The 27,490-nt window shown below is 38.2% G+C and overlaps 2 protein-coding genes and 3 long non-coding RNA genes across 6 annotated transcripts; 2 read left to right on the top strand and 3 right to left on the bottom strand.

Moving 5' to 3' along the window:
- Positions 1–3: 3 nt before the first annotated feature.
- Positions 4–6,604, bottom strand: LOC146453090 (potassium voltage-gated channel protein Shaker-like). 2 transcript variants are annotated; one of them, XR_014859575.1, is made up of 3 exons: positions 4,695–6,604; positions 2,120–2,438; positions 4–2,073 (listed from the first exon to the last, which is right to left on the bottom strand). XR_014859575.1 is itself a non-coding variant. In XM_085097068.1 (2 exons), the coding sequence occupies exons 1-2, from the start codon at positions 5,883–5,885 to the stop codon at positions 2,223–2,225; spliced, it is 1,407 nt and encodes a 468-aa protein (XP_084953194.1). In that variant the 5' UTR covers positions 5,886–6,604; the 3' UTR covers positions 4–2,222. The 2 variants fall into 2 exon arrangements, 1 of the variants encoding a protein (XP_084953194.1); XM_085097068.1 differs by having other exon boundaries at positions 4–2,438.
- Positions 4–27,241, bottom strand: LOC146453086 (uncharacterized). The gene is made up of 2 exons (XR_014859577.1): positions 27,116–27,241; positions 4–373 (listed from the first exon to the last, which is right to left on the bottom strand). It is a non-coding gene; the product is annotated as an uncharacterized LOC146453086 (long non-coding RNA).
- On the top strand, positions 10,230–11,068 carry LOC146453089 (uncharacterized). Its single transcript, XR_014859588.1, has 2 exons — positions 10,230–10,309; positions 10,767–11,068. It is a non-coding gene; the product is annotated as an uncharacterized LOC146453089 (long non-coding RNA).
- LOC146453087 (uncharacterized) lies at positions 10,304–21,135 on the bottom strand. The gene is made up of 3 exons (XM_085097078.1): positions 20,276–21,135; positions 11,163–11,306; positions 10,304–10,785 (listed from the first exon to the last, which is right to left on the bottom strand). Exons 1-3 carry the CDS (start codon positions 20,507–20,509, stop codon positions 10,723–10,725), a joined length of 441 nt encoding a protein of 146 aa, XP_084953204.1. The 5' UTR covers positions 20,510–21,135; the 3' UTR covers positions 10,304–10,722.
- On the top strand, positions 18,209–19,777 carry LOC146453088 (uncharacterized). The gene is made up of 3 exons (XR_014859592.1): positions 18,209–18,573; positions 18,616–18,943; positions 18,987–19,777. It is a non-coding gene; the product is annotated as an uncharacterized LOC146453088 (long non-coding RNA).
- Positions 27,242–27,490: the final 249 nt, after the last annotated feature.

The raw sequence follows: 27,490 nt of genomic DNA, 5'->3' as shown, positions 1-27,490 counted from the left end.
AAATTTATGTTGTTTAAAGTTTTATTAGCTTACGAAAAAAGTATTTGAAGATTAAATACTGTAGCTATTATTTGGCTTCAAAAATTTAGTAGCGGTAGCAAATGTAAAGGAGAAGTCGAATGTCCCTTGACGGGCGATTCCATATCATCCATCCACGAGCAATAGGTGGTTTCCTGGCTTAAAAAAAATCACTTAAATCTTAAAACAAGAATTACTAGCTTAAAAGAGGGTTGACTAGCTACATGAAAGAAAGAGAATCCTCAGTTACACTTATGAGTAATCTCTTATTTCACACTCAGTGTTTTGTTCTTCGTTCTCGTTCTTTGTTCTTTTGTTCTCTCGAACAATAATTGGCGTTGTTATATACCTAGACCTTCACTCAACAAAACGAGCACTGTGGTTGGTTGATTCTTGGTCACGTACCCCTGATCAATACAATTCCGCAGTTGTTGCCCTCTCAGTTGTTTGTTTATTTGTTTGTTTGTTTGTTTTGCTGTGATTGTTGAAGGGCAAGTCTAAATATATAACAAAGCACTTAATGTATGGTCCCTCGGGAAACTAGTTAGTTTTGTTTTCCCTCGAGTCCTGATGTTTCCCTCGACACAGGACTCTCGGGAAAACAAAACTAACTGTTTCCCTCAGGACCATACATTAAGTGTATAATGAAGCAGCTCTCATCAGGTCTCACGTGGTTGGCTTGCAACCCTTCTAGCAAACAATAGAACGAACTACAGCACAATACCCCCAACCCTATCTAGAATTAAAACAATTACAAGGTTACGACAGCTGCTACACTACTGCACTGCCAAGAATGCGAGTCGTTGCATGCAAATGGTGCATGTCGCTCCTTTTAAACTGCCTGAAACACGTACAAATGTGCATTTCAGAGTCATTAAAAAAAAGATCCTTTAGCCTTGTAAATTGTTACTATCTAATTTTTCTTAGCATTGCGTTGAGATGATATCAAACAGCTATGGGAATAAAGAACACTACCTTCTAGGAAATCCTACGGCAGCCTTGACGTGGCGCCAAACTCGTACAACTGGCAATACAAAAATGTAAGACTAAGAAAAATTAATATCCCGAACAAGAGAGGATGAAGGTACCTTCATTCTCTCTTGCCCGAATTAAGTTGGAAATACGTTTGCGTCCCTGACAAACTCAGAGTCTCGAGCGCGCGAGGAGCACACGCGAGGAAAACGCCCACGTTTTGTAAAATTACTAGAAAACGTCTCTTGCGTTAAATATCAAGATACCTCTCACGATTAAGAGCCTACATCTTTGTCGCAAGTAAATTGATAAAAAGTCAGTGTCAGCTTGTCTGAATTTTCATATGATATGCTATGATATATGAATTTTGCAATAAAAAAAGACTTCAACAATTATTTTTATATTAGGTTATGTACATTACATGTAAGTGCACAAAATCTTATCCAAAGCGATGATATGAGAACACAAGACCGAGGCGTTATATATAAGATTTCAAGCTGGTGGATCTAATGGAAAAGATTTTCATATTGCATCTCCAGCCGCTGATTTTAACTTCCTGAGGTTTCGATGAGTCATGTATTTGGTCTAACCTCTGAGGATAAAATCTCAAAGGGTGTTCATGATAAATAAAATAAAATAAATAAATCACTTTATTTAAGTGTCATTGTATTTAGCGCAGTGCACTAATTGGGGACAATCTCCCGATCGAATTGGAATTTAGAAATGTTGGTTTTTGAGGAGAGGGGAAAACTGGAGTACCTAGAAAACCCTCTTAGATCAAAGACGAGAACCAACAACAAACTCAACCCACATATGACGCCTAGTCCGGGAATCGAGCCCGGGCCAAATTGGTGGGTGGCAAGTGCTCAAAGCACTGCGCCATCCCCGCTCCACAAATATAAAAAAAAAAAATTAAAATGACGAAAGTATGAAATAATCTAAATTAAATTAAAATAAGGACGGTCACTGTCCTTATTTTAATGTATATGTACCTTCCTTATACTTTTAAAAACCGTCCCTTTCATGTTATTAGTTTCAATGTGTTGATTTGTTCGTTTCACCGCACATTAGTCAGTCTTCGCTCTGATAAAACTCGACTATGAGTCGGAAGTCTCTGTTGTAGTTGTACCAGATGGCCTGATCGGTGAATGAAGTCCTGCCGGCGACAATTGAAGTGAAACCTTTGAAAGTTGAAAGTTTTCTGAGATATCTCTCAAATTAAAGGAAATGTTTTAGTCCATTGTTGCGGACGTTTGCTCTCGAGAAGCGGAGATCTTCGAGTCCTCCTCGTACGTTGCCCTCTTCTCTTTATCTAAATTATAGAAATAGCTGAAGTTTGACACGATGACCGGCACGGGCAGAGCTAGAGTAAGTACTCCTGCGACTGCGCACAACGAACCAATCGCTTTTCCCCAAGCTGTTTTCGGCGTTTTATCTCCATAACCAACCTAATAAGCATGGAACAACAGAAAAATTGCGTCAATAGAGCAGCTTGAGTTGCTGCCGGGCGGTATACGTTCTTCGCGCTGAAGCCATATCCATTAAGTGGCAGTTGAATCTCTAAAATTTCTTTCCTTTTCCTCTTTCAGTAATACTTTGCCTTAGATCGAAAAATACTGCCAGTAACAAAGGCTGAACATAATTTCGACATCCCAGTTCGATCGTGAAAAATAGTTACAATTCATACAAGCTGCAGATAGCAATCGAATCTGCTCTCTGTTGGATTTTATCCCACTCAAAGTAAAGTGTATTACTTGTTGTCTGTGAGGTTATTGGACTAATTTATTACAATTTTTGCGAGGCATGGATTTGGCCCAAAGTGGATCAGTTCGTTTCCTTTTTTACAGTTTTGATAAGAGCAAGCATGGCGCCCCCCCTAATAAGCTAATACGTGGAAAAAGGCCAATAATAGACCGTTTATTTTTGCAATTTGTATGAGGCGTTGTGGAGGGCATGCAAAAAAAAATTAAAATAGCATTAACAGGGGGATCAGCTATGAGGTAAAAAGCCCTTATGGTCCAATGGTCATAACAATCTCATTCAGGCAGAGAGAAAAGAAAAGTGAAGCGCAATCCATTTTTTGGGGGGTGTTTCTAAGGCAGAGGTAGGGGATTGCTTCGAAGCTGGAATTTCTAGAAGAGGCAAAGTAAAAATTGCTTTGGACTGGACACAATTTTTAACGGCCTCCGACCCACCACTACCGTCCCCCTTTTCATTCAATTTTATACGGCGCCAAATTTTAAATGTTTTCCTGTTTGTTATCCCAACAGCACTTGCTCTTAACTGATGGATGTGGAAACAATTTTTTTTCCTTCACGAAAGCAAAATGTGGACTGCGTTTCAAACGGACTGATTGAATATTGTGTGTAATACGCGCGATATCGATGAAAACTCAACCTTTCATAGGAAACACATGTTTTCTCGCTTGTGGGGCTCTTTAAACGGCTGAATAAATTCTACTGAGGAACCAGAACAAGATTTTCTTGATCTGATATCTTACACAATGTGTTTTCTTCCGTGTAATGACAGATTTTCCGGTAGATTGAGTTATCAAACATAAATTTGCGTCCGGTTTCTTTAAGTTGCTTTGTGGTTCATAATTTATGAAACATGGATCTTCTCATTTTATCATTTCGTATTATCAGATTCTATGTGGGAATAAAATTTGTGGGAAAGAGGTGAAACTAACCAAATGGAGATACGCTTTAGATTTGTGGTCGGCTCTGCTGTTTAAAAAAAATAATTCTTCAATTTTAAAAACGAATTTCACCTGGGGTGGTCGTTTCACAGAATGTTGATGTAAAACATTTCAGCCGTAAATGTGACTTAATGACTAAACGAAATCTAACTTTTGCTAAAGCGATTACAAACATCGTTTTATCTTATCAGAATTTTTTTTGAAAAACCTCGCGTAATTTTTTTGGCGCGACATAGTAAATCACCGTGCGAAAAAGAATATATTCAAGTCGACGAAAATTTGTTGAATTCAAAACTCGAAATCATTCGACATTTCATTTAGGTCAACGCAATACCTTGTTTTAGTCAGATCTATAAATGGGATTTTCAATGTAAATGAAATTTTCAATGTTAATGAAAAATTTCAATTTGATGAAATGGGAACCAGAGGTGTTTAGTGAAGTGGCCAGCACAATAATAAATAGAATGTGGTTGTCCTTCGTATGAATAATAAATTCGTCTTACTTGGGTTTCACAAGCGTTGTCAGTCAGTTCTCATTTTTGCCAACGAGTTCGTTCCGTCTTTAATTTCTCATCCCATGACTTACCATGTTCAGAATTACAATTCAAACCTTACATTATAATGTTTGTTCTTGTGTATCTTCAAGTTAGCTGCTATTTTTAAAACCGATGATATGCAAATTTCGCAGGTTGATCTTTAATCGCCGCTCTTCATGAATAAGTTAACTTTTTCTCACAGGTGTCGATCTTTGCGCACGGCCGATTCAGTTGAAAATTGTGGGTTTGTTTGAATTAATGAATGTCAGTTGAAAATGTGGGATAATAAATTAAGAAAAATCAATTTTCAGTCGGCGGAAATTATCTTTTCCCTTAATTATGAATTTTCATTGACACCAGCTCACCATAAAATGCAAAAGAAGTGGAAATTATTTATACGAACCAGCCAATCATGAAGCGAGAAAAAAATTTCGATCACCAACACACGCCGTTGACATGGTAATACTCACCGTTGTCATAGTAACCACGGACCACCAAAAGGCTTCTGGGATGCTTCCAAAATTCGCGCTTTCGGCGTAGTAAACCCCGCTGGAAAATATTATAACTCCCATGAGGAGGAAGAATGATAATAGAAGTAGTTCTCGGAGGCTAGCTCTCAAGGTCATGCCTAGAATCTTCAATCCACGGTAATGTCGCGACAGTTTGAAGATTCGGAAAACTCGGACAAGCCGGAGTATCCGAAAGAAGGCAACATAGGAAGCATTGCCGGATTCCTTGTCTTCACCACCTGCTGAAATTCCCAGTATAATGTAATAAGGCAATATAGCAACAAGATCAATGATATTCAAAACGCCCCGAACGAATTTCAGTTTTTGTGGCGATGCCAGCAAGCGCGCAACATACTCAAAAGTAAACCACGCCACGCAGAAAATCTCAAAACCGTACAGCGGGGAATTTTTGTCGTTTCGGACCTTCCGAAAGCGAGGTAATGTCTCGATGCAAAAGATGACTATTGACAGTAGAATTACGAACACCGACCAGACCGCTACAATCTGTGCCAGGAGAGACGAGTGGGGAAGCTCCATTACTTCCCAAACTTTTCTCTGGATCGGATTCTCGGGCAGCGGACCTGTGTCCGGTTCTACGGACAGTTCCATTGCTTTAAAACGCTCCACAACTTCTTCTCCCAATTCGAAGAACTGAATTTCATCGAAAAAGGTTTTGCGGTCAATTTCGGCTGGTCTGAGCAGCTTACCACGAGATTGATAAAAATATAGAATGGAGTCGAAAGCCACGCGATTTCTGTCGAAGAAAAATTCCCTCTTCTTTGAGTCGTAGTATTTTTCGCGCTTTTTGGGAGATCCCAGTAGCGAATCTGGAAAGCGAGACAGAGTGGACTCGAGAGTCTCGTAGATCATTCCACTCACGTTTATTTTGACCCTCACACCTCGTCCTTTAGTTGATCTCCCAAAGAGAGGGTAAACAGATATTTTATCTGGCCGTAAATATTTCGCAGCCTGTTCGAAAGCGCCTGTTCCCATATCGCTGTTGAAGCGTCCTCGCGGCGCGCTGGACGGAAAAGAACGGCCGACGCCGTCAATTGAATGATGTCGATACCTGCGCCCGGCTTCTCCCCCTTCTCCCACTCCGAGCCCTTCCGAGTTCAATCCTTGAGCGCCTGAAATCAAAACAGCTTCCATAGCCTCGTTTAGCGTCTTCCTCTCAACGAAAAAAAAGTTTTTTTCTTTCCGAAATAAAAATTTCAGAATCACTCTCGATTTCTCCAGTAATAACTAATTTCTGTGTTGCCTCGAAAACCGCACAGATATTGTTGTGGATGACTTTCCATAAATGCTCTTTAAGCGTCCAGCGGGGCAATTACCCAGATCAACAGAAGGCAATGAATGCTCTGCTACTGGACGGCCCACAGAAAGGAAAATCATTTGCCCAGCAAAATAAGCGCCTATTTGGCATAACACTCACAGTCAACGTAACAATCTAATGAATACACGCGGTAGTTGAGGCAATATCATGTTTTTTGTGGTCACGTGATTGACTGATTTATTTCAACTCGCTGTTCAGCACCGGGGTTGTTTTATCACCTGTCGTTGTAAATAATTCATCTATTTTTATCGAACACCGTGTTCTTTTGATTTGCTGCGAAATGGAAGCATTGATCGCACTCAAAAAGCGACGAAGGGAACAAAATGCGGTTCATTTTAGTGTTTGAGAAATTGTCGCCGGCGCTTTGTCTTTTGTTTCCGTGATAGAAAAAATATGCTATTTTCGCCGGATATTTTCAGCTTCCTGTTTGTGAAAATGAGCTTTTGGACGATCGATGGTTTGACGGCAGCAAGCTTTGTTTCAAAATAAGAGAAGCCATTTCGAAGAATATGTTTTGGAAGTAATTTGCGATTAGTTTAATTCATGCAGTACTTGTCCCTCATCGAGAAGTCGATGAATAACGCTGCAAAAGAAGTATTAACAATGATAAAATAAATTAATAAACGTATAGTTCAAATCCCGATCGCATAAACTTGTTCTGTTAATTTGAGGGATTTCCTTCGACTTTCCGTGCCTTGAGAGTTAAATAAACAAATACGGCCACATTTGTTTTGTGTCGCTGGCTAGCTTTATTAATTCTGATCGCTTTATGTTGACATTCTAGTGAAAACAAGGCCAAAGGGCAATATTCCACTCCGTTTCCTTGAATACATCGATCTTATTTATTCAGTTCCGTCTATGCAGTGACGTTTTGCGGGATTACCGGCAATCAGTTGTTTCCAGGAGAAAAGGATCCCACAGCCATCGGGAAACTCATTCGCGTTTAGAAGGAAACTTAGTTTTATCAATCTTCGCTTTCTGTTGCCATGGAAAATGTTCAAACAAATGTGCAATGTCCACTCTTTTTCAAACGCCTTTTCAAATGTTCAAACTGTACAAAGCCCGCTGAGAATTGTCGAATTTATTCAGCCTATTTGACATGCATGTGTAAGTGTTCCAGGCCGCAGATAAACTGATATAGGACACGGTACCACTGAAACAAGCGTTACACACTGATTCTATTTTCTCATATCAGTATCGACGGTAGCTAGGGGACAGTTTCCATGGAAAAGGGACACATAAGGGAGCTGACCGTAACAAGTTTGTTCGAAGAGGACCCATCTTGTCTGGGGTAGGGGGGTTATCGAAGACACCACCTATCTCGTGAACATTACCAACAAAATGCTATTGGCTTTAAAATTTGAGTCGACAAAGAAATATTCAGCTAACAAGAGACAGCATTGCCATTGTCATTGTTTAGTGCTGGATAGAGGGGTGGCTATGCGATTGAGACACCATCTTTTGAGGTTGAGGAAGCGAAATGGAGGCAGAGGCCACAATCTATTTTGTGGTTTGGTGGGTCCTGTTCGAGTATAATAGTTTTGATCACTTCCCTAAATGAGAGATAAAAGCGTTTGTCGGAGAATAAATTAGCGACCAAAAGCGAGCAAGAGTTTTGACCCCTCATGACTCGATATATATAATTTAAACGAGACTAAAAGTTTGGCGCTTTCCTTTTTGAGATGATTTAACCTCTGAGCCACGGCCTTAGTTTTACTGACTTTACATTACAGATCATTAAATAATTCAAGATTTTATGTACGCAATACGGTCACCTCTAAACCCCAAGAGTGCAACACTTGTAAACAGTATGGCAGGGATACTTAGTTGCAAAAGGCCGAACGCCGAACCATGTGAGTCCTACTATGAAAACAAAAACTGAAAAACTGGCTGTCTGTATAATCAGTGCGTTACCCTACGATAGTATAGAGAAGTGCTTAGGCCTAAATAATCTCATTCGTTGCTTAACCGTAAATGTTGTAGATGAGCGAAATTGTGCCGTAGAGTTGACAGAGTTATGGGACTGACGAGTGAAAGTGGCAATTACCGGCTTTTGCACAGCTGTTAAAAACTGGCGGGAAACATAACAACATGTTTGGGATCGTTTGGGGTAAGCGATGTGGAACACGATAGACCTGCCATCGAGAGGGAACATACTACGTTCTACCAGGAGAAATTCTCCTTATAAGTCGTGTGTAGCGAGCAATGATAGGAAGCACAAACGTTTGTGAGCCACAGACGGCAACCGCGACCGGAAGTAGAATGTTTCTTTATTGGTGCGTTTTTGCTCCTCACAACGGACGGGAAAAGCTCTTGTTGGACGTCTGTGGCTTGACGGCGTTAAAACGCTCAAAAAAGGAACAGAAAAAACGACTTCCGGTTGTAGTCCGTGGCTCACGAACGCCTCGCCGCCACCAGCTTCATTCCCATGCCGCAGCTTGCCTATCGAAGTAACCGAGCTTGTCAATTCTGAATTGGGGCCTGGCACAAAGAGTGACGTCACATTTGACCGTGCGCCAAGGTACTGGGAACGAGCTGTCGCACCACTTTAATTAATGTCACAAACTGATAGCCTCAGTGTAGTCGTTACTTTGCCAACAAATTAAAATGCGATCTAAACGAAGGTCAAATAATCTAAGGAGTTTTGAGTGACACATTCTGGTATATTTTGTAAAACTTTGTCTGCCAGGGATTTAAATTTAGTATATTCTTACAGGCATATGGCTATTTTGCTTGGAATTTTTTAATCTGGCATTTATTCAGCTTTTTTTCTGATGAAATCGAACAGTCTCGGTTAAACAGTATAAGCGTTAACTGGCGTTTTTTAATGGTAATTTCCAAACATCTGTCTGAAACGTTCACAACAAGTACGTACATTTTAAAAATAGTGAACAGCAGACATTCGAAAAAATTCCTAGACAAAAAAAGCTGTAAAGAGCTCGAACCTTTATTTCAAGTTGATGTTTTTACATATGGCGGTGATGGTATTTGTAATATTTTAAATATGTATTTGACAAATTTCCAAAGCAATATATGGCCCGAAGCCCTTCACCCCAAAATTTGAACAATTTCCGCTTAAAAAATAGTGACCTTCAAAGCGCGACGTCCTTAACTGTAGCCATGAGAGCGGCCTAGAACCGTCCAGAGAAGGCCAGTCCTAGCTGTTTTCTAACTCTAAAAAGCACCAGTTCTAAATACATTTTTTAAGCGTTGACACTGGCTGCATTTCTTAACCTTATACCAGGCAATTTTTCTTGTAATTTGTCACTCAATTTTGTTGCGGACACAAGTTCCTAGAGTACTCCATGGTCTGAAAAAAAAAAAATTGTCTGGCAATTCTTTTTTTGCCCATATCTTTGCTAGATGTAGAAGTCGGTTCGGCTTCGTAGAATGGTGACTGCAACCAAAACGTTGCGAGACATGTTGATTGAAAGGTATGTTACACTACGCAACCCGACGGGTCGGCATTAGGTAACATAGGGTGAAGCGGTCCCGACTGATCGGAATTTTCCGATCGTCCTTGTGACGTCATCGTCCGACTGCTTTCACGAAATAAACAAATATGGCGCTGAAGTGCTTTATTTATCCTTTGCATTGTGTGATAAATTTGCCGGCGGCCACCTCTGTTGGGACAACTATTCCTCAGTTTACACACTGAAGGACTGACAAAGCAGATTTTTTCGAGGAGTGGATGAATGTTTACATGCCTTTACCATTTTATCTTTGCCCACCGCTTCACTCGATGTTACTTCTTTGTACTGTTGCAGAGGACACTACATAACATAGGGTGAGGAGGATCCGAGCCCACATGGATCCAGTCTTCGTTTGGAAAAGTATTCCTGATTAATTATTTGACTCAAAAGCAGTTCTTTCGATGAATACATGAATTTTCAACAACCTATGTTGAAGTGTATAAAAATATATTTATTTATATTTTTTTAATGGGGGGACTTCTTTGTAAAAGCCCAAAAGGTTTGCTTTAGTCCTCCTCCCTGTTGTAAAGTTAATATTAACTATTGGACAATATTTTGCTATCTTTAATCATGGGAAATAAAACAATAACCACAATCATGCGTGAAAGCTTTGAGGATTTATCTACAGGCTATATTTCACTAAAACAGCTATAGCTAGTGCTTGAAAACTTGGTTTACCAGGAACTACAAAATTTTAAAACATTCCCCATTTCCCCCATAGCCTACCTTACTTGGTTCTTGTTGCCATGAAGTGGACCACAATACATGTAAGTTAATTTAGTAACATTGTTTTGGTAATTGAAAGCATTTAGTATTCAACATATGTGGCTAGTTTAAAAATTTAAACTTTTTACAGTATTTGATAACATCATGGGGGTAATGTAACAAAAGTATAATTTCATACAGGTATTTACTGAACAGATGAGAAATCATGCTAAAAGTGCACCCAAAACAAATCAGTAATGACTGGCGTCTAATTGCTCCATACAGTATCACTCATTATGCTTGATAATAAAATGAAATACATGAGGATGACATGACATGTCATAATATCTTTCTTGCAAGTAAGACCCTAAGAAAATTATATAGAGAATATTACTGGTACATGTATTTAATGTTGATATTGGATCTTGTTGATAATTGTCTCTTCATTTCGCGAGTGTCTTTCACACCTTCATTATTAAACTAGTGCATCAATTTTTCTAATAATCCTCTCATCAACAGGTTGACAAAGGCCACTACCCTGCAATAGTAATAAAAGTTAGAATGATAGGATCTTTGTTAATTAAGACAGAACTTGAATGGAAAAAAAAATCTTGTACACTGTTTTTGTGAAATTAAAACTCTATAGGAGAAAAAGACACAGGCTGCATTTGCATCACTTAGAGAAAAAATTTGATAACATTTATGCTTAATTTCAATTGCTGTATAATGACTGAACATTGCAGCTGAAGAAGTTCCTAGCTAATTTTTTTGTGAAATGGCTGTTTGTATCAGAGGCAAGAAAATAAATATAAATAAATTTTGTGAGTTGTAATTATTGAACCAAAGCCAGTAGGTCAAAGAGGTCCCAACCAGTTAATTCATAACAGTTTTTGCACTTTCCCTTTATTATCTCACCTCTCCCATAAGGTGATGTGCATGGTCTTCCTGGGACGGGAACTCAATGTAGATTCTTCGCTCAGATCTCACTTCTCCTTTTCCCACATCTTTTCGCAATCTCTTTGAGGCCTTTTCCCTCTCATGTTTGGCATCCTTTTCAATCTACAGCATAGGGGTTGTTTATTATTCATTTAATAATTGCATTTTGTAGTGGACAGAAAAAAAAATTATATTCCAACATTATATTAGGACACATATTACCCAGGTATTCGTTAAATTTCATGACATTGAAATTGTTTCAATATTGTAACCTTCAGGGACGATAAAAGTTGCTTAATTAAATTACTGAATATACCCTGGTGAAAATCTTTTCAAGATCCTTGAGGATCTTTAAAGATCTTTAAAGATCCACATGAGGATCTTTTTGAGGATCTTTAAGGATCTTCAAGGATCTTTAAGGATCTTTAAGGATCTTGATTCATATCCTCAAAGATCTTGCAGGATCTTGTAAGAACCTTGAAGTCCCTGCAAAGATCCTTCAGGTCCCTGCAAAGATCCTGGAGGATCCTGCAAGATCTTTGCAGATTATGCAAGATCCTTGCTGGATCTTAACAGGATCTGGTAGGAACTTAGCAGGAACCTTTAGGATCCTCACAGGGCCCTGCAAAGATCCTTCAGGATCCTGTTTAGATCCTGCAAGATCCAGCAAGGATCTTGCTTAATCTGCAAAGATCCTGCAGGATCCTCAAGGATCTTTGCAGGGACCTGAAGGATCTTTGCAGGGACTTCAAGGTTCTTACAAGATCCTGCAAGATCTTGCAGGATCCTGTAGCAGGAACCTTAAGGATCCTCACAGGGCCCTGCCAAGATCCTTAAGGTTCTTGTAAGGATCTTTATAAAAATCTGCAAAGATCCTGAAGGATCCTCAAGGATCTTTGCAGGGACCTGAAGGATCTTTGCAGGGACTTCAAGGTTCTTACAAGATCCTGCAAGATCTTTGAGGATATGAATTAAGATCCTTAAAGATCCTCAAAAAGATCCACAAAAGATCCTTATGTGGATCTTTAAAGATCCTCAAGGATCTTAATGGATCCTTGCAGGGACCTGAAGGATCTTCTGGGAACTGAAGGATCTTAACAGGGCATTAGCAGGATTCTTCATGGTCCTTGTACTGTAGGATCCTTAAAGGGACCTGATGGATCCTTACAGGGTCCTGCTAAGATCCTTCAGGCTCAGGTTCTCTTAGGATCATGAAAAAACCTAAAAAGATCCTGAAGGATCTTAAAGGTTCTTTGCAGGGACCTTATGGATCTTGACAGGGGCTTTGCAGGATTCTTCATGGTCCTTGTAGGAGCCTTGCTGGGACCTGATGGATCATTATAGGGTTCTGCTAAGATCCTTGAGGTTCTTGCAAGGATAGTAAAAAATTTGCAAAGATCCTGAAGGATGTTTAAGGATTTTTGCAAGGAAGGGACGTGGAGGATCTTCTCAAGGTTTCTGCACAAATTCTCAAGGATCGTAACTACAGTACTCAGGGATTTTCCGGAAAAATGGTAGAAAGATCCTTTTGTGCATCTCTCACAATACTCTTAATTTTCATGCACAAAATAAGTATCCTATTTAACAAGCAGTACATTTTATGCCAAATGTATTTTATTTCTCAGATTATTCTCATCTTTTTACAAATAGATCTTTGATGTTTTACACTTGTAAAAATCTCATGGTTTAAAATCATCAATCCCTTACCATGAAACACAACAGTTAATGCAAAATGTAAAAATCTAAAAAAAAGGGTATGTCTCATAAAGCTAACTTGTTTTTTTCTTCTTATTTCTTCCTTTTGTGTGAACCCTTTGTTTTCATGAAAATGAGGCCACTTACATGCAGAAAGACATGAAAAAAATTACTACAAATAAAGGATGAGAAATACAGACAGCATTAATTATTTTTCTTTCAAGCTGTAGCACAACATTGTTATGACTTGAAAGTTGAAAGACATTGTTATACCTACATGTATTGCAACCGGTGTTGCAAGCTGCAGAAACGTGCTGTACAAAGTTGAACTAATGTTTACTTCAATGTGCAATGTTATCACAACTTGCAACAGGGTGGTAACATCCACAACAACACTTTTACATGGTTGGATGACAAGTTAAAAGAAAATGTTGCCTACAGTGCCTAGTACAATGTCAGCTATCAAAATAATACCCTTCAATAAATTTGTAACAGTTATGCACTTATGAAAAAAACTCGTCTTTTAGCCACAAGTCTCACTCTCAGGCAAAGGCATAATCAAGACTCATCTGGTTTTGAACTGTTAGGTTGAAAATTAAAAGAAATCATTCACTCTAATAAATATGAATTTTGACAAAATTGAAAATATGTCAAGTTTACATGCACATTCTCCTTTAAAGTAACACTCTGTGCAGCTCAATTTTAAAGCACAGATAATTGGCATTCTCATTGCACACCATAAAACCAAAACCTGTGAAAATTTCAGTACTTTTTCATGGTAAATCCATAGCATTTCCAACACTTTTTGAGGGGATTTTCAAGGTCATGAGTAAGGACATTTTCATGGCATTTTTAAACCATGAAGTTGCCATGGAAAGAGCATAAAAAATCCATGAAAATAATGTGAAAAACAGCATGGCCCATGAAATTTCCTGCATCATGTATCAGACTATGAAAAACTCATGAAAAGTCCCTTTAGGACGGTGCCTACTTTTGTCACTGCACATACGTTCTGCGCATCTCGAGATTCCTATGGGTGGTGCCTACTAATACAGGGGTATTTTTGGATAGTTTAAAACTGTGCGGAGAAAGCAGAAATTAGCAAGTGCTCTTTGCATCCAAAAAGAAAATTTGGGGTAACCATGCATTTTTCAGAGATAACAAAGCTTCAATTTGGAGTAAAACGCCATACATTGCTTCGTATTTCACTGCTGCCTTAGAATAAGAAAAAGTAATTGTTGCTGAATTATCTCTAAAAAAATGCGTGGTTACCCCCAATTTTCTTTTTGGATTCCAATAGCACTTGCTAAGATCTGCTTTTCTAACAGTCATAAAGCTCGCAAAAATACTTCGGTTTTAGTAGGCACAACATGGAATTCCCATTTAGCTTTTCATGAGATTTTCAAGGTCAAATTTTCAAGAGGCTTTCATGGGATTTTATTATTTTTATCATGAAATTGAAAAGCTTGTGAATATAATTTGATGAGAAAATGGAATAGGCTTAAAATAAACATAAAACAGGGATAATTTAATGGGGAAAAAATGGAAAATGGTACAAAAATACCTTTAAAACAGGTTTCAAATAGGGCATTAAATGTATGTCATGCAAGTTAAATAGGGTTAAAATAGCACTCTGCTGGTTTATAGATCCAGAAATAAAAGCTAAAAAATACATGTAGGTTGAAAATAGGTGATGGTTTAAATCCTTGTTCTAAGTCTAGAATTATCATAGTTCATGTGTTTTAATTAGTTGTAGCATTTGCCACTACAAATGATTTCATGGTCAATACTTCATATATTCCTGCACCTAACTATATCTGAATGGTTAATTACATGCAATACACACAATATAAATTTGTCATTCACAGACCGTATTCCACAGCCAGAGCTACAAACAAGTTACAGCAAAAAACAATTTCACAGTAAACTTCTCAGGAAAGAAACATTCAGAAAATGGCTTTGTCTCGAATTATGTAAAGGTTCAGGGGAAGTGCTAAATAAAAAAGAAAAATGATTGGATATTTCGTAAAAAAAGATTGATTGTACCCTTGCTGTTTTCAACTACATGTATATGATATCAAGTAATGACCAATACTCCATTATGCAAGTTACAAAAGTTTATTTGATAATAATTATTGTTTCTCCATAGGAGTAGCAGAAGTCATGATTTGCAACAAAATCAAATCAGTTAAAATAGAGTCCAACGGTCATAAGTGACTTAGCTTATTGAGCAGGATTTGCTGACTTGACTCTGAAGCTGCACGATTGAGTATCAGCCTTGACAACATTATTGAGCTGAAAATCTGCAGTACAACAGAAAAAAGTGCATTTTAGTCAGTTCTTCTGAGTGATCAGTGGTCACTCAGTGATCACTGTGACAATGATCTGGGCACAGGGCGTCCACACAAACTATGTGACCGTTTGTATTTTGAATTTATAGAGGCAATGTATGGGAATATCGAAAATCCTCGTATTATCGTACTAGATTGCGAAAGATATTCTCATTTAACATCAAAATAAACGTAGTTTTACCTTAAATGTTGTGTGTTGTCGTTCCTGAGGTTGAAGACGGCGATTTTAGCCATTTGAAGGGTTCGGCGTTGAACGTTCACTCGAGCGTAATAGAAGAGTGACAAGGGAGGAAAACTTGTTTTGAAAGGGTTCCAGCACCGGAGCGATTTTTCCCTCAAAAAACGCATCGCTCCGATTTCAAACTTCACAGCATAAAGGTCAAAAGATTTTTGATTCTTCTCGTACTGTCCAATCGAAAATCCATCCAAACGGCCCGGAGCTAGTCCTCGAAGAAAATCAAAATCCCACAGTATTCGAGCGACTGGAATGCGTAGCAAAATTCATACGTGCCATTGTCTAACGTCGTCCAATCAGAAAGGGGCAATCTGCGGGAAGGTTTGTGGCTGGCACGTAAGAATTTTGCTATGCATTCCAGTCGCTTGAATACTGTGGGATTTTGATATTCTTCGAGGACTAGCTCCGGGCTGTTTGGATGGATTTTCGATTGGAAGGTACGAGAAGAATCGAAAATCTTTTGACCTTTATGCTGTAAAGTTTGAAATCGGAGCGATGCGTTTTTTTGGGGAAAATCACTCCGGTGCTGGAACCCTTTCAAAACAAGTTGTCCTCCCTTGTCACTCTTCTATTACGCTCGAGTGAACGTTCAACGCCGAATCCTTCAAATGGCTAAAATCGCCGTCTTCAACCTCAGGAATGACAACACACAACATTTAAGGTAAAACTACGTTTATTTTGATGTTAAATGAGAATGTCTATCGCAATCTAGTACGATAATACGAGGATTTTCGATATTCCCATACATTGCCTCTATAAATTCAAAATACAAAAGGTCACATAGTTTGTGTGGGCCCCCTGTGATCTGGGCAGTGCCAAGTATACGCTTTTGGACACATGTTTCAGTGAGCTTCTCATCTGTAACAATCTTGTTGATTTCTGAGCAAAACAAGGGTATCCAACTTTTAACTCATGGTGGTACAGAAAATATAAGCTAATACACTCCATGAAGTTGAACATGAACTCCAGTTCTTCATGCAACGTCAATCAAACCAAGATCACTAAGTCTTCAGCTTATACCAAGACATGATAACAACCTGGCTACAAATTACTCAGATGTAAAAACGTTTGCAAAGGCTTTACATTTATAACAAAAATAAATAGGGAATGTTTACCTTAACAATCTCGAATTTGCAGTTAAGCTCAAATAAGATTCAAGAAGCACATGCATTCGAAATTCCCATATATAGAAGATCTATATTTCTATAAAATCACACATTTTCATGCAGTCTTTTTCATCAAAATTATTGATTTCAAAGCTTACCTCTTGCTAAAAGTAGTTATCCACATTTTTTTGCTTGAACCCAACATTTTGAAGCTTAACAGAGGTAAAAATCCACGGGAAATGTCTCCTGTTTTCTTGAATATTCCGCCTAAATCGAAAATAAAACCAATCTCGTACCCAGAGTCTTCAGGCTTTTTGGTCAGCGGGGCAACGCCGGGAAGACTCTGGGGACATCGAATTTTATTACCGCAGGATTTCTGCGGTAAAACAATGGAAACCGTTACGGAACAGCCAATCAAAAAAATTGAATTTTTTCGATGTCCCCAGAGTCTTCCCGGCGTTGCCCCGCTGACCAAAAAGCCTGAAGACTCTGGGTACGAGATTGAAATAAAACGGTCTTTTCCACGAGCCTGCAGTGGCATATCTGCTGACCAAAATGGCCTTGTTCGTGCCCAGTCTACCCAGTCTGAATGAAATCCAAGATGGCTGCCGGTGTTGCTGTGACCCCACGTTTTCTTGCTCATTTTAAAAGCTAGCACTGTGCATGAAAGTTGTAGGAATTATGATTGAAAGCATTGTTGTCCTTTCTGGCATCAAATGGAGTCGAGATCCATCGAATGTAATGTTGTTTTCACAAATGCATTTCGGTGACGTGTACTACATGTAAGTCAAGTTTAATATAAGCTTCATTTTTTTATTAAAGCTTTTCCTGGAAAGCAGGCCAGTTACAAATACTAATATCAGTTGCTCATCTTGGTTTTATGTGTTTATTTGCCCAATTAAAATAACAAAAATACAGCTCAATCTTGTGATATAGAAAATAAGTACATCCTTGCTCTTTCTTCCAAACCATTTGTTATTATTGCATACATAAGCTTAAAGTTTATAAGTTTATTGCAAAGAAGTACCTGGTATATGTAATTGTTAGATTGAGCAAAAAAGTGTACATGCAATAAGTATACATCATGCATTTGTCTTTTTTATATGGCTCAACATTGACGGTGTATACATCAACAATGATGAATACAAATAGTAACTTCACCTTAGATTAGGAAGATGAAGTTTCCCTTGGTGTATACAAAATATGTACATACAACATGTGATACAGGCAATCTAACTGGCCATTGCCTATCCTATTTGTAGAAAAAATATAAATAAAACAGTGTATTACTATGTTATTGAGCAATAGTGATATAGGATTACAGGCTGTTTTACAGGCTATTTTTCAGTTTGTTATGAGAAAATAGTAATAAAATACAACACCTTGTTCTATCTTGCTTTAAAATAGTCTTAAAATAAAAATAAAACACAAATAAAATAGATTCTCTATTTTTTCCCTATCAGGTAAAATAGGAATAAAATATAACTCATGCATTGATATGGCTAACATCAGTTGTTACCTAAAAAAAACACAATATTGGCCCATTGCAGCTCCAAAAATCACAAAAATTAATATTGAATCGACTGATCACAATCTACTGTGATAAAGTTTCGTCCTTTAGCTTCTTGTGTTGTCAAAGTCGAAGAAAGAGATTTTCAGTCATTGCTTGTCTTTTTTTTTTGTGAAAATATTTGTAGACCCAGGAAATCTTGTTTTGTTGAGATTTCATGTGGCTGATCACTTTCTTTGCAAGAAAAAAATATTTAGTTCTGTTGCCTTTGAGGTGAGGTTTATAACTGCATTGCCATGTGACTGTGTATGGTTTATGCATGATTGAAAGGTGATTTCATCCATGACTGCAAAATTGGTACAATTAGCCTGTTTGGTTCCAAAGCAACCCCAATTATCTTTTAGTGAATTGTTTATTATTCTTTATTTTGGTTAATCACAAGACCATGATTTGCAAAGTTCTCTCTAACAACCTGATAAGATTCTCATTACAAGTTTGTCTAAAGATCCTTGTGAGATCATTATAATAATTATAGCCTTAAGGATCCTGACAAAAATCATTGAAAGGATCCTCAAAAATCTTTCTAAGATCCTTTTTGTCTACTTGAAAGGATCTTCTTTAAATCCTTCTAAGATTCTCATCAGATCCATGATGACTGTTAAGGATTTTGGGAAAGATCTTTGAAAGAGATAAAATAGGATCCCTTTAAGATCCTTGTAAGATCCTCATCAAACCTTCGAAGATTCCTAAGGATCCTGACAAAGATCTTTCAAGGATCCCTGATAGGATCCTTTGAAGATCATTGTAAGATCCTCATCAGATCCTTTAGGATCCTTAAGGATCCTGACAAAAATCTTTTATAGGTTCCTCTAAAGATCTTTTAAAGAACCTCTTAAGACCCTTGAGGATCCTGAAAAAGATCTTTGAAAGATCCTTGAACAGTTCTTAACAAGAACCTTGTAAGATCCTCATCAGATCTTTGAGGATCCTTAAGGATCCTGACAAAGATCTTTGGAAGATCCTTGAACAGTTCTTACCAAGAACCTTGCAAGATCCTCATCATATCCTTGAGGATCCTTAAGGATCCTGACAAAGATCTTTTATAGGATCCTTCTAAGATCTTTTTAAGAACCTTGTAAGACCCTTGAGGATCCTTAAGGATCCTGACAAAGATCTTTGGAAGATCCTTGAACAGTTCTTACCAAGAACCTTGTAAGATCCTCATCATATCCTTGAGGATCCTTAAGGATCCTGACAAAGATCTTTTATAGGATCCTTCTAAGATCTTTTTAAGAACCTTGTAAGACCCTTGAGGATCCTTAAGGATCCTGACAAAGATCTTTGGAAGATCCTTGAACAGTTCTTTACAAGAACCTTGTAAGATCCTCATCATATCCTTGAGGATCCTTAAGGATCCTGACAAAGATCTTTGAAAGGATCCTTTAAAGGATCTTTTTCAAGACCCTGTAGGATCCTAACGAAATCTCTGAGGATCCTGCAGGATCTTTTAGAAGATCTTTGAAAGGATCCTCATCAGGATCTTCAAGAGATCTTTATAGGATCCTCCAGAAATCCTCTAGGATCTGTGAGGATCTTTAAAAGATCCTTGTCTTTAAGGATCTTTACAAGACCTTAGCAGATCTTTGCAGATCTTTGAGGATCTTTGAAGATCTTTGAAGATCCTGCAAAGATTTTCACCAGGGTATACTCTCGTTACTGTTATTATTATTATTATTATTATTATTATTATTATTATTATTATTGTTATTGTTGTTGTTGTTGTTGATTGCGAGCTTTTCTTCCCTTCAGCACCAAGGCCAAACCATGGTCCTCGATCAGGTACTAAAGAATTCTCTTAATTGAAAGAACCTTCCTAAATATATTAGCCATTCCCAGAAGAGGATTTATTTTGAAGCTCAGTGATGTTGATTAAGCCTGGGATCCTCTGAATGTACTTATCCAGCCCTTTTTGATGATGCCAAGTGCTCCTATAACAAAGCTGGCACAATTGCTGTTTGCATCTTCCACTTTCCAACTATTATTATTATTATTATTATTATTATTATTATTATTATTATTATTATTATTATTATTATTATTATTGCAATTGGAGCTCCCCTTAGCCACAGCCACCACCTTGTGGTTATAACTAGCACTGGTTGCTTTTGTTATGAACAATTTTTGAACTCACAAACCTTGTAATCTGGAAATGCTACCACTTCCCTTAATTTCAACCTTGCTGGACAGTTTGCTTTGTTGGATGGCTGGGCAAGGAATCTGTTTTTTTTTTTTTTAACACAAAATCTCCATCCTGAAAACAAGAAGAAATATATATATTTAGTGGTCATATAACTCTGCCCAGCATTTTGAAAGAAGCGAAAGAAATAAATGTTTATTGCAACATGGAGGTTAAAACAGTGTCTGGGCATCTTTTATGTCAGTAAATTAGGTATTCATTTCCATTGTTTTGACAATAAAAACAGTTTTGGTGGTAAAGTTGAGATGGTTTCTCTATTCATGAGTTTTACTAATCCAGCAGTGAATAAAATACTGTGTATGTACACTCAATCCTTTCCATGCTGGCAGTCCAAGATCTTGTAGTCCAGGATGTAAAAGGGTACTCCAGTGAATTCTATTTTTTTTACCATGGACCTCCTTTGGCTCCTCCCAATAAAGTCTGTGATTTCCTTTCCTGTAATCTAGGCACAGTGTTATAGTTTGAAAATCAATCGACCACATTGCAAGCATTGATGTCTCTATATTGGTGCCTGTTTTTATTTAAAAAAATTGTTTGAATTTTGGACATGATACCAAGACCAGAAAGGGCATGCATGTGCTGGGGTGGATTTGTTGTAAGGGGCATTCTCCTGGGATTGAATTTGTAGAGTCACCAAAGATTCTAATAACAAATGAGCACTGTCCAAAGTGAAGTTCCTAATTTTCACTAACACTTTATTCATCTAATTGAAGTTTTGTGTATATGAGGAACTCCATAATTCAAAAAAAGTATCACAAAATGTTAAGTTAAAGGAAGGATTGTGTTGTTATTGTTGTAAGATTTGTCTCAGTGTCATCCTGTGTCCTCCTGTGGATTCTAAACCCATTGATTTTCTTTTTTAATTATTATTATTCCAAAGGTTAGATCCCCACAAGTGCAGCAATTGACAGGACTCAGCAGAGCCGTATTATGGGGGCAAAAGTTAACCAAAAATTAATAAATATTAACTCACCATGATTTCCAAAGTTACCAATACCCTTGTAACAGGAAAACTTACAGTATTTTTCGTTTCAAAACTTGAAATTAGCTTTGCGACCTGATCCATAGAAGAAACGTAGCAGGTTCTTTCGGGAATTTGTTATGGAGGGGAATATTGGACAAAAATGTGATTGGATCGTACCGTATTGCTTTGTATTCGGTGATGCTATGAATCTACCAGTACGGTACTATGTCGTACCCGGTAGGATGTTATATCGAAACAGCGATGGTATTATATCGTACCCAGTAACACAATCAATCCTTCGACATGCTATTATATCGTACCCGGTGATGATATGTCGTACCCAGTGATGCTATATCGTACCCTTATGTCGTACCCGGTGATGCTATATCGTACCCTTATGTCGTACGCGGTGATGCAATGTCGTACCCGGTGATGCAATGTCGTACTCGGTGATGCAATGTCGTACCCGGTGATGCCATATCGTATACGTCCGGATGCCGGCGAACAGCATTGTCAGCGGGGTTTTTTTTACGAGAAAAGGCGGGAAGTTGACATCACGTGATATGACTTGCGCTTCGCGTCGTCTGCTCCTCCATAGCTAGCTTTGTCAGAGCTTTTGAAAAATGTCGGAGCAAACATCTGAGGAAAATGTTCTCTCCAGAACGATGGAAATTTTGCGAAATGCCAGGAATGCATTACAGCAACTAGAAAACTCTGCGACTGGATCCACCAGCGGCGAACATGAACAATATTTTATAAATAGTGACAGGACTGCGCGACTCTCACGTGCTTGGTTTAGCCGTTTTTAGAGTTTTCAGTGAGTTTTGCTCTCACTAGTATATCCTTGAGAGACGTACCTCTTTTGTATAAAATTAGAGGAGGTCCCTTGTAAATTTCTCTAAGCAATGGTTGTCTTTCTATTAAATGCCAGTTTTCCATTAGTATTTGTTTCAAGTTAGTAACTGATGGGTGGTATTCTTGGTTTTCACGTGACGTCACCAAATTCTCAAAACTGGGAGGCCTACAAAATTTTTACCTTCATTCAAGGAAAGATTACCTAAAAATATGTCTGTTCACAATTTCTTAGCTCGATGTCGTGCTTCCATTTGAAAATAGAACAGTTTCAATTTCCGAGTTTCTGTCGTGCGTGACATTAGGAGGACGGCCGTGACAGAGCTTTTCCGTCTCTTAAAAACGACCGGCGTCGGGTGATTTTCAGCATTCTAAACAATTTAAGTTTCAGGAGAAATATTGATCTAAACATTCGAAAATTCACAAGGGCAAACAAACACCTTTTCTGGCAAAAGTGAACTCCAGATGTATTTTCTTATTTCGGGCCGCCATGTTTGTGCCCCTCAGAGGGTCACAAACATGGCGTCTCCATACTAAGCTCTATGAATTTATGTGGAACATTTTGTCAAATAACTTGAGTATGGAATGCCGCACAGACCTGACACTTGGACAGATGCCTTATTTATTTATCCTCTATACCATGTCAATTTCTTGACTTCATTCATGGAATGGTTTCGATTTTCTTTTCAATGGCGTGACAGTGAAAACCGAGAATTGCGTGACAAAAGGCAAGATTCTCTTGTTTGTGCGAGGTTTTTGTTGAAGGGCCTGTTTTCTATTCCCAAAAATCACTTCTGAGAGAGTTCTCTGCACTAGATTTTTTTGGATAGCCCCTCTCGATAAGTCGTGATTCGAAATGTTTGATTTTTTTCTTCAAATGTTTCTTTTGTTGAGCTTGTTCGGAGAAGTCTGAGGGCCTCTCCTATGAAACCTCTTTTTACTCCTGGTGGGTGACACAAGGAGAAATGTGTGTACAGTAATGTCTCAGTAGCTTGGTAGTGAGTGCGTACATCGAGCACTGATTCAGTAATGAATCTGTTGCCGTCAAGCAAATTCCTAAGAACTGAGTCTTCTAAAGTTCCCCCTAACCTCAACAGCAGAGCACAAACCCAGTCAATCTTGTATCTTGCAAAGTCGATGTTAACGTTGTTGCTATACAGTAGAACCTCGATTTAACGAACCTCTATTTAACGAAGTCCTCCATATAACGAACGATATTCTATGTCCCGGCCAAAGTTAGAGTAAAATGTATGGAATAGGACCTCGATATAACGAATTACTACGTCAACGCGCGACAGAAGATAAACGCTGAACAGATCAACACTCTGAAAGCGTCGTTTTTTTGTAAACAAAAGCTGCGCGTCTGCTCAAAAGTGAAAATAATTGCAACTGAAAGCCACCATGCTCAATGAATTGCATCTCAAAACGCGGCACTTCTGGGTGACGAAAATTGCATTGAATTGCGTGACAGAAGTCACCTGTGTTGAAAATCAATCATTAACTATGACCTCGATATAACGAACATTTTGGTGGTTTCCCCTCAAGTCGTTATGTCGAGGTTTTCGATATAACGAACCCTCAATTTAACGAACAAATTTGGCCTGAAGGAAACGGAAACGACTGCTACGCAGGCTAGAGGTTCCACTGTACTCTGTACTTTCTAACTTATTTATAACATCACTTAACACTGCTCTGATGTTTACGCTAACCAGCTGAAAGGGTGACTGATGTTGACCTTCCATATTTTGGTGATAAATCAAAATTTGCTTGTTCTACCGACTTCTCGGCAAAATTAAAAAAAAAAAAAAATGGCCGCCTACGAAAATATCATGTGATCTTTCTAAGCAAAATAAACCCGTAATGTTTGCCGGCATCTACGATGGGGCATCATCACTGGATACGACATTGAATCACCGGGTACGACATTGCATCACCGCGTACGACATAAGGGTACGATATAGCATCACCGGGTACGACATTGCATCACCGGGTACGACATAAGGGTACGATATAGCATCACTGGGTACGACATATCATCATCGGGTGCGATGTAATAGCATGTCGAAGGATTGATTGTGTTACTGGGTACGATATAATACCATCGCTGTTTCGATATAATATCCTACCGGGTACGACATAGTACCGTACTGGTAGATTCATAGCATCACCGAATACAAAGCAATACGGTACGATCCAATCACATTTTTGTCCAACATTCCCCTCCATAATTTGTTCGCAAGAAGCACATGTACAGTCATCATAATTTTCTGCCATTATCAAGACGCGAGCTACGCAAAGGTAAATTACAACTCAAATCTCCCGCCAGATTTTCCCGGGTTCCCGCTAATATAGGCAGTTCAGCGGAAGAAGGGAATTAAAAATTAACAGCCAAGAGCAAGCCCAAGTAGGGGAAGGGATGGTAATTGCTACTCTTCCGAAATATCAGTCAAATAACACAAAAAAGGCGCACGCGTTGTGTTTGACATTATCCCGCTTTATTTGACCTGTGCAACGAAAAATCACTTGTTGTTTATGATTTATTTCTGCAAATGCCACTACACGTCACCCTCGCCCTATTATGTAGTGCAAAAACAGTACAAAGAAGTAGTAAACATCGAGTTAAGTAGGCTTATATTTTCGTGAAAGATGTGAACAGTTTCATCAGGTGTTGAAAATTCATATAACAGCATATGTTCATGTATTCATCGAAAGAACTGCTTTTGAGTCAAATAATTAATCATGTGGGCTCCGATCCTCCTCACCCTATGTTATGTAGTGTCCTCTGCAACAGTACAAAGAAGTAACATCGAGTGAAGCGGTGGGCAAAGATAAAATGGTAAAGGCATGTAAACATTCATCCACTCCTCGAAAAAATCTGCTTTGTCAGTCCTTCAGTGTGTAAACTGAGGAATAGTTGTCCCAACAGAGGTGGCCGCCGGCAAATTTATCACACAATGCAAAGGATAAATAAAGCACTTCAGCGCCATATTTGTTTATTTCGTGAAAGCAGTCGGACGATGACGTCACAAGGACGATCGGAAAATTCCGATCAGTCGGGACCGCTTCACCCTATGTTACCTAATGCCGACGCAACGAGCCATGCAACTTGTGTTGAACGGGACGTCAAGAGGAGAGACCCTGGGAACGAACTTGGCGTATGATGTATGATGGGCTCCTGTCAGAAGATGCGAAGACCAAAACCACTTTTCAGGATGGAAACGAAGAATTCTAACTTTAGTTCAGTATTTGAACCAATCACGAGCGCTGATAAACTTGAGCTTTATCGCCGGTTATACGATTGGTATCAGACCCACACTTGGACGAGAAGAGGTGTGGGTTCAATTGGGGGGAGGGGGTATAAGTGCGCGCACTGGATCACGCGCTCGGGGTAACTTTACAAAATTTGGATTAGTAACAAGACGTATTTCGACAGCTTCTTCTAATGGATTACAGATTTTATATGAATATAACAACGACAGGAAAATGTCTAAAGTTTACTTGATGCTTGCAAGTGACCTTAACTGTTTCAGAGTGGAATCTGTACAGTAGGTGTAGTTGGGGCTCAGTGTCTCTCCCCCCCCCCCCCTCCCGGGTTTTCAATGTTTCACAGTATTATACCAATTCTTTATGCTCAACAAAGGTCACTATTACGCTCAAATAGCATCACTGTTATGCTCAATACTTAATGGGCCCCTGTCCATTATAATTAACATAAACAATAAATAAATGATTGGACCAAAGTAGACAGTTTTATGTTGATTACAAGTGAGAATAGAAACAGTGCAGACGATTCATCCGAGGAGGCAGCTGAAAACTGGAACTGCAGGAAGCCATGTTTTTGCTAATTTGAAACCAGGCCTGGTCGTAAAATGTGGTAGACTGGTGTCTTGTGTGGGAATCCAATAGCCCTTTTCACGGTTGATTTTTCTCATTTGCATTACAATGTTATCGAAGGTGGATGCGAGGCAATTTCGGGCTAAAACTACAAAATAGCCCGAAATTGCCTCACATACATGCTAGATTTCATTGTAATTCAAATGAGCAGAGTTAACCGTGAAAAGGCTATTGCTTTGGCAAAGGTTTTGTAAAAGATAAAGAGTAGAAGAAACTTTGCCCTGTTATCCCAGCATAATGATGCTTCATTCTTGTTGTTATAGTTTTAGGATTGAGGGCCACAAGTTCTTCAGTTGAAATTCTGTCACATGATACTCTCGTTAAATAAAGTTGATTATTATGCAGCAGTGTAAACATCTATATGCTGATGAAGCTAACATAAAGGCCGTTGGGAAATTTCTCCAGTGAAAAATTTAAAATAATTTACTTGATAGATAAAATCAACCGAAACCTAATAATTGATAAAAATGTCCTTGCATGTAGCACGGGAAAATGATAAAATAATAATAATAATAATAATAATAATAATAATAATAATAATAATAATAATAATAATAATAATAATAATAATATCTTTCTTTATTATAATATTCCAAGCAAAATTGATATTTACAAGTTAAAAGTAGAAAAAAGAGCTATTAAAACCTATTTACAATTCAATATTTAAAATTCATTTCGATTAAAAAAAGCGACCATTTCCAAGCACAACAGAGCTATTTTCAAGCACAATTTTTTAACAATAGTAAGACTAAAATTTTGATGAAATAAAAAAGTTGTTAAAAAGATCCTAAAATACTAATTTACAACGTCACGCCATCATTCACTTTCTAAAATTAGCGGAGACACGCTTGGCTAGCGTTTAAGCGGCAGTCATCAATGAAATCCCCAAATGGAATTTTGTGAAAAGGTGTCCTAGAGCCTCTTGCGCATGTTAATAGTAATAATAATAATTATAATAATAATAATTATAATAATAATTAAAATAATAATAATAATAGTAATAATACCATCCCTATTGTTATTATTATTATTAGCTTATTTTATCTCACGTTTGTCATATACCTAGACTTTCACTCAACAAAACGAGCACTGTGATTGGTTGATTCTTGGTCACGTGCCCCTGATCAAATACAAATGTATCCCGACCGGGATACAATTCCGCAGGTTGTTGGTTGCCCTCTCAGTTGTTTGTTTGTATTTTCTAGTTAGTTCTGTTTTCCCTCGAGTCCTGAGGACTCTTGGGAAAACAAAACCAACTGCTCGGGACCATACATTACGTAAATATTATGCTCAAAATTATACTAGCATGATGTGGACAACCCCACCCCCTCTCCTCATCAACTGCACCTGTAATGCAGGTCATCCATCTCCCTACAATCCGATAAATGAACTGTTAACCAAAGCTACCACCCATTGGCAGTGGACTCGCCATTCAATAAAAGA

This window comes from Pavona decussata, unplaced genomic scaffold (assembly GCF_977016875.1).
Source record: "Pavona decussata unplaced genomic scaffold, jaPavDecu1.1 SCAFFOLD_353, whole genome shotgun sequence".
NCBI lineage: Eukaryota > Metazoa > Cnidaria > Anthozoa > Scleractinia > Agariciidae > Pavona > Pavona decussata.
This window is presented reverse-complemented; position numbering and strand designations above follow the sequence as displayed.